Raw genomic sequence first — 7,346 nt, 5'->3', positions numbered from 1 at the left:
AATAAGTTTTTTATTTAAATCAATTTATTTCTCAAACTATTACAAAATAATGATTTAAATAACATAAACTAAGATATCTTTAATCAATAAAAAAATTATTGAAGTTTCTTTTTTAAAAAGCTTCCAAATAACATATATAATAAAGAAAACATTTATAAAATTTTAAAACGCAAAATATTATATATTTGATGTGATTTCATAGAAAAAAAATTACTATAATAATCTTAATATTAAAGTAAAGAAATACTCTTCCATTTAAAAATTTATCGGTTATGTTTTAATGCAACTTCGTAATGATCATTACTTTATTTCTTCTTATTTTATTTTTGTTATAATTTTTTTGGTTATAGTCCTATAGATGCAAATTTCCCATAAATCAATCACCGTTGAAAAGGCGTTGCTTTTGGTTGGGTTTCCCTCTCTTCTCGTTCCCATGTGTCCCTCCCTTCCTTTGGTTCATGTTTGAAATTAAGTTTCCATCACATACCAAATCTAAAAGAAAAAATACAATATCAGAAAGAAAAAGTCAATTTAATTCAATTCAAAGCAATTTCACGTTTTCTTAATTTCTTCCTTTTTTCTTTTTATAACTGAAATTTGAAATCGGAGCGAAGGAGAGATAATCTCTAGTTTACATAAACGACGAGGGTGATGAATCTGAGTGTAACTCTACGCATCTTTGCGGCGGTGTGCATGGCCGTGATCCAATTAGCTTCTGGTAATTTCGTGTTTAATGTGACGCATAAGTTCGCTGGAAAAGATAAACAGCTATCGGAGCTCAGATCTCACGACAGCTTCCGTCACGCTAGAATGCTTGCCAACCTTCATCTACCTCTCGCCGGGGATAGCCGAGCTGATTCGATCGGGTTCTCTTCTACAATCCAAAATAGCTATATCTCTAGATTATTTATTGTTTGACATGTGTATAATTTCAGATTGTACTACACGAAGATCAAGCTTGGATCACCGCCAAAGGACTACCATGTTCAAGTTGACACAGGAAGTGATATACTCTGGGTCAACTGTGCACCTTGCCCTAAATGTCCTGTCAAAACTGATCTCAATGTAATGATGCTTCTTTCAAACTCTTACTTGACCTTTCCGAAACATTTCTCTCAACTGGTGTTTATATGTTTGATGTGTAAGATACCTCTGTCCTTGTACGACTCAAAAGCTTCCTCCACATCCAAGAAAGTCGGGTGCGAAGATGATTTCTGCTCCTTCGTCTCGCAACCAGACGCTTGCGAACCCATGAAGACATGTAGTTATCATGTTGTGTATGGAGATGGGAGCGCAAGTGATGGAGAGTTCGTCAAGGATAACATTACCCTGGATCAAGTCACTGGAGACCTCCGAACTGCACCCCTTGCCCAGGAAGTCGTGTTCGGGTGTGGAAGCAATCAATCTGGACAACTTGGGAAGACTGACTCTGCAGTTGATGGCATTATGGGATTTGGACAAGCTAATACCTCTATCATTTCGCAACTCGCTGCCGCCCGGAATAAGAAGAGAATCTTTTCACATTGTCTAGACAATGTAAACGGAGGTGGAATTTTTGCTGTTGGGGAAGTCGAATCTCCACTAGTGAAATTTACTCCTTTGGTTCCCAATCAGTAAGTGAGACCCGACCACACCTTCTTGGTTGGTGGTGTTGCTTATATTAATTAAACTTTTTTTTTTTTTTAGGGTACATTACAACGTCATTTTAAAGGGGATAGATGTAGATGGAGAACCTGTTGCTCTCCCACCAAGCATAGCTATTTTTGGCGGGAATGGAGGAACCATTATTGACAGTGGTACAACTTTAGCTTACTTGCCAGAGAATCTCTACACCTCGCTACTTCAGAAGGTGAAGCTCTTTTCCACTATTTTTTTTTTTTTTTTTAACTCTCTAATCACGATCCTCACATAGATGTTTTCAGATTACTGCTCGGCAACCGGTGAAACTGCACACCGTACAGGAGACTTTTGCGTGCTTCAGTTTCACGTTAAAGTAAGATGACTCATGTGTTCCTTGTTTTTTTTAGCCAAGATATATAAAAAATACAAAATAGCCAAGGAGCTTGAACGTCTTGATGTGGAGTATATTACATGTTGTAAGATATTTTTCCTTGTTACCTGCAGCACAGATAAAGCATTTCCGGTAGTCAATCTTCATTTCGAGGACAACCTCAAAATGAGTGTTTATCCGCACGACTATCTTTTCTCCCTTCGTGTAAGTCAATAGCCAACTTCTTACTTTTGAATTGTTTATACCGACAGACAACATAGGTCTTGCATAATTATTCAGAGAGAGCGTTCTTAATCTTGTCTCATCCACAAATTGAGCTCACTGTCTCACTCTCTCTCTCTCTCTTTTCATTTCACCAACAGAAAGATTTGTATTGCTTTGGTTGGCAATCTGGTGGACTGACGAATCAGGACGGATCTGATGGTATCCTTTTGGGAGGTTATCATTTTCAACTGCTTTTACTTTACGACAATTTTCTTGTATCTGACTCCATATGTGGTTTCTACATATGCAGATTTGGTGCTTTCAAACAAGTTGGTGGTATACGATCTGGATAATGAGGTCGTTGGATGGGCAGAACACAACTGTAAGTATCTGGAACCTGAAACTTAAACTAGATTACCATCGATTAAATAAAAAACCAAATATGTTTTTGTTAGGTTCGTCAAGCATCAAAGTGAAAGATGGATCAGGAGCTGTTTACTCAGTCGAAGCAGATAATCTCATAGCTTCTTCTTCTTCTCCTTCTTCTTCGTCTTCTTCGGTGATTAACTGAACACTTGCAACATTATTGTCCATACTAATTTCACTTTTCATTTCTTTTACTTCAATTCATAGTTTTGCTAAAACGAGATGCATTGGTTTTTCATCATCTCTTTTACTTTATAATTTACATAGACGACTACTAACTTACACATTATTTGTTCTATAACTCTCAAAGTTTTGTGTTACAAAAAAGAAAAAAAACTTTCAAAGATAAAATAATATTGTACAATGCTCGACATGAAATTGCAGCGTGGCGGAAAAATAACTCACCTTATGGAAAGGACAAAATTCAGAATCTCCAAAAAGCACTGGAAGATGTCCAATCGGATAATAATTGAACGCAAGAGGAGATTTTGGAAGTCTCTAGAAAATTGCAAGAGGCTTATAAGGATGAAGAGGAGTATTGGCACAAAAAAAGTCAGAATATGTGGTATTCATGTGGAGACCTAAATACTAAATTCTATCATGCTTTGACAAAACAAAGAAGGGTTCGAAATAGGATTGTGGGTCTTTATGATGAGACAGGTAATTGGATAACGGAAGAGAAGGGTGTAGAAAAGGTGGCGGTGGACTACTTTGAAGATTTGTTTAGTACTACTTCTCCTTCAAATTTTGACAGTTTCCTGGGGGAAATAGTTCCGTCTATTATTCCACAGATGAATCATGGGTTGCTGAGGCCAGCAACAGAGGAGGAAGTTCGTCAGACTTTGTTTATGATGCATTCGAAAAAAGCTCCAGGACCGGATGGGATGACGGCGCTTTTTTTCCAACATGCATGGCATATTATCAAAAGTGATTTGGTTGCGATGGTGAATAATTATTTGATCACAGGAGAAATGGATTCAAGGTTAAATATTACCAATATCTGTATGATCCCCAAGACGAAAAGGCCTACAAGGATGTCAGAGTTGAGGCCAATTAGTTTGTGTAATGTAGGGTACAAAATTATTTCTAAGGTTTTATGTCAGCGCTTGAAATTATGTCTCCCATGGTTAATATCGGAGACACAATCAGCATTTGTGCCAGGAAGGTTGATTTCGGATAATATTCTTATTGCTCAGGAAATGTTTCATGGACTGCGGACTAATAAGGCTTGTCAAAGTAAATATATGGCGATTAAGACGGATATGAGCAAAGCGTATGATCGGGTGGAGTGGGGTTTTATTCAAGCGTTACTCCTCAGGATGGGTTTTGATCCGCATTGGGTTAAATTAATTATGGAATGTATATCATCAGTTCAATATCATGTTTTATTGAATGGGCAGCCGCGTGGACATATAGTTCCTCAAAGAGGTTTACGGCAGGGGGATCCCTTATCCCCTTATCTATTTATCATGTGTACTGAGGCTTTGATTGCAAATATTAAGAAGGCTGAAAGGAGTAATCAATTCACGGGAATGAAGGTTGCCAGAGCTTGCCCTTCGATTTCTCATCTGTTGTTCGCAGACGATATTCTTTTTTTTTGTAAGGCACAGAAGAAAAAATGTCACACTATCCTTAGGATTTTGAAGGAATATGAGGTGGTCTCGGGCCAACTGATTAATTTTCAGAAATCCTCGATTCAATTTGGACATAAGATTGAGGAGTCCACTAGACAGGAGTTGAGAGACATCCTAGGGATACAGAATTTAGGAGGGATGGGATCAAATCTGGGTCTGCCGGAGAGTCTTGGGGGATCCAAGATACAAGTTTTTGGATTTGTTCAGGACCGTTTGAATAATAGGGTGAATAGATGGACGTTTAAATTTTTTTCTAAAGGTGGAAAGGAAGTAATCATTAAATCAGTAGTCACGGCTTTGGCTAACCATGTGATGTCGGTTTATCGGTTACCAAAGGCAACGGTGAAGAAATTGACGAGTGCGGTATCAAAATTTTGGTGGAGCCCAGGGGGAAATACAAGGGGTATGCACTGGAAGTCATGGGACAAAGTATGTACAAATAAGGACGAAGGAGGTCTGGGTTTTAAGGACATAACAGATTTCAATACGGCTATGCTTGGAAAGCAATTGTGGAGGCTGATAGAGAAGCCTTCAACTCTTTTTGCTAGAGTTTTTAAAGGACGGTACTATAGGAATGCCTCACCGCTAGAACCGATTCGTTCATACTTCCCGTCGTATGGTTGGAGGAGTATTGTATCTGCTAGATCTCTGTTTAGCAAAGGACTAATCAAAAGGGTGGGGATGGGGTCCTCTATCTCTGTATGGAGTGATCCAAGGCTCCCAACCACTCGCCCGAGACCAGCAAAAAAAAATCAACATGACACTTATCAGGACCTCACAGTGGACTCTTTGATAGATCCAATTTCACGAACTTGGAAGTCGCAAGTAATTCGGGATTTGGTGGATCCCCAGGATGCTCAAATTATTGAAAGTATTCCTTTAAGTAAGACTCAGATGGTGGATAGGAATGGATGGCACTTCACATATAATGGGAAATATTCAGTTAAATCAGGATATCAGTTAGAACGGGTCTATCCAGACAAGGCAAAACCATCAGTGTTTTATGGTCCCACAATGGATATTCTGAAAGCGTTCTGCTGGGAGGTGAGATGCCCTCCGAAGATTAAGCACTTTTTATGGCAAATGGTATCCGGATGTATAGCTGTTAAGAAGAATTTGCAAGCAAGAGGAATGAAGGGAGATATTTGTTGTGTTAGATGTGGAGCTGAGGAGGAATCAATAAACCATGTGTTTTTTGAGTGCCCTCCTGCGCGTCAAGTTTGGGCTTTGTCAAAGATACCGTCTAACCCAACCTACTTCCCCACTAGTTCTCTATTTACGAATATGGATCATCTTTTTTGGAGGGTACTCCCGAAAATGGAAGATCATCAGTTTGCGTGGATATTATGGTATATTTGGAAAGGAAGGAATAATAAGTTTTTTAGTAATTTGGATATTGACCCAAGAGATATACTTACGCTTGCAGAAACTGAATCAACACTTTGGGCTGAGGCTCAGGTGATGAAGACTAAGCAGGTACCACAACAGACTGAGGTTTTGAATCGTCAGCCGCGGGTTGGTCGTTGGTGCTTTATAGATGGTTCCTGGAAAGATAAAGAACCTTATTCAGGTCAAGGATGGTATAGCATACTCGAGGGCTTTCAGGGATTGATGGGTGCAAGGAATTCTAGGGCATGTATTTCACCTCTTCATGCAGAGATGGAAGCACTGATATGGGCTATGGAATGTATGAGGAATTTACATCAGTTTCAGGTTACTTTTGCTACAGATTGTTCTCAATTGGTGAAGATGGTTTCGGAACCAGAGGAATGGCCAGCGTTTAAGAGTTATCTGCACGACATAAAGCTACTGAAAACACGTTTTACTAGCTCAGAGATTATTCATGTACCCCGGACGGAAAATCAAAAGGCGGATAGTCTAGCACGATGTGCCAGGAAACAATCGTCTTTCGTCGTTCACATGGATGCGGAGTTACCAGATTGGTTCGCAGAGTCTATATGAGTCTGTTTGTTGATGACAAAAAAAAATAATAATAATATTGTACTGTTTTGGTCTAACTCTTCTCTTGTAGTAAAATTATTTAATGATCATTTTTTCAGATGGTAGAAGAAACTTTAACCGTGGATATTTGTATGTAGGAAACCGGAGACACAATCATTAAAGGATTTTGAGGCAAATGCGCAAGAATTTTTGTTGTTGAAATTGAGTGATGTGGAAAACCAGAGCAAGTGGTCTAATATTATTTGATGATTTCATTGCATTTTACAAAATAATTAGAGATATAGAACTAGTAGATTTTAATAATGAGCCAACATTGTGTTTAGTGTTATAGAATAGTGGAAATACTAAAGAAATGAAATACAAATATGGAGACAGTACAAATCATAATCTAATAAGAAAAAGCCAAGATGTCGATTCTCTCTCTCTCTCTCTCTCCTCACGATCGACTCTCTCTCTCCTCACGGTCGACTCTCTCTCTCTCCTGACGGTCGACTCTCTCTCTCTCTCTAGCATTGGGCCGGTTATGAACCGAGCCGGTTATGGACATCCACAATATGATTTATAACACTCCCCCTTGGATGCCATAACAATACATGGATTGTAATACGTTTTAGATGTTGAATCATTAAAACCTTACTAGGAAAACCCAGTGGGACAAAACCATGGTGAAGGAAAAAGAGTACAACACGTATTACTCCCCATGTTCTGAACAACTCGCGGCTGGCCTCATGAACAGCCAAGATCTCCGAATGGTTTGAAGATGTGGCCGCGATCGTCTGCTTCATGGAACGCCATGATATGGCCGTTCCACCATGTGTGAAAACATAGCCTGTCTGTGATCGAGCGTTGTGTGGATCCGAAAGATAACCTGCATCAGCAAAATCAACTAAACCTTCTTTGTTTTGGTAAGTATAAAATAAACCCAAGTCTTTCGTTCCTTGCAGGTAACGAAGAACATGCTTAATCCCTTTCCAGTGCCTTTGGGTTGGACAAGAGCTTAATCTAGACAATAGATTCAATGCAAAACATATATCTGGTCGTGTGACTAGGCAGATACATCAAAGCTCTTATGGCACTGAGATATGGCACTTCGGGACCAAGGACATCTT

At 39.0% G+C, this 7,346-nt stretch overlaps 1 protein-coding gene across 1 annotated transcript; it reads left to right on the top strand.

The window, feature by feature from the left end:
• Positions 1–596: 596 nt before the first annotated feature.
• LOC106299331 (aspartic proteinase-like protein 2) lies at positions 597–6,462 on the top strand. Its single transcript, XM_013735440.1, has 10 exons — positions 597–866; positions 936–1,065; positions 1,147–1,613; positions 1,687–1,849; positions 1,923–1,993; positions 2,125–2,215; positions 2,374–2,449; positions 2,526–2,597; positions 2,671–2,774; positions 6,375–6,462. Exons 1-10 carry the CDS (start codon positions 652–654, stop codon positions 6,405–6,407), a joined length of 1,422 nt encoding a protein of 473 aa, XP_013590894.1. The 5' UTR covers positions 597–651; the 3' UTR covers positions 6,408–6,462.
• The last annotated feature ends 884 nt before the right edge of the window (positions 6,463–7,346 follow it).

Source organism: Brassica oleracea, chromosome C6, assembly GCF_000695525.1.
Source record: "Brassica oleracea var. oleracea cultivar TO1000 chromosome C6, BOL, whole genome shotgun sequence".
Lineage (NCBI taxonomy): Eukaryota > Viridiplantae > Streptophyta > Magnoliopsida > Brassicales > Brassicaceae > Brassica > Brassica oleracea.
The sequence above is the reverse complement of the archived record's forward strand: the minus strand, read 5'-3'. Positions and strand labels throughout refer to the sequence as shown.

Bases quoted from the DNA above. Each gene is read 5' to 3' on its own strand.
- LOC106299331 (XM_013735440.1), top strand. From the start codon at position 652: ATGAATCTGAGTGTAACTCTACGCATCTTTGCGGCGGTGTGCATGGCC. The intron at 1,994-2,124 runs GTAAGATGACTC...TGTTACCTGCAG, and splicing joins TGCTTCAGTTTCACGTTAAA to CACAGATAAAGCATTTCCGG. The intron at 2,216-2,373 runs GTAAGTCAATAG...TTTCACCAACAG, and splicing joins ACTATCTTTTCTCCCTTCGT to AAAGATTTGTATTGCTTTGG.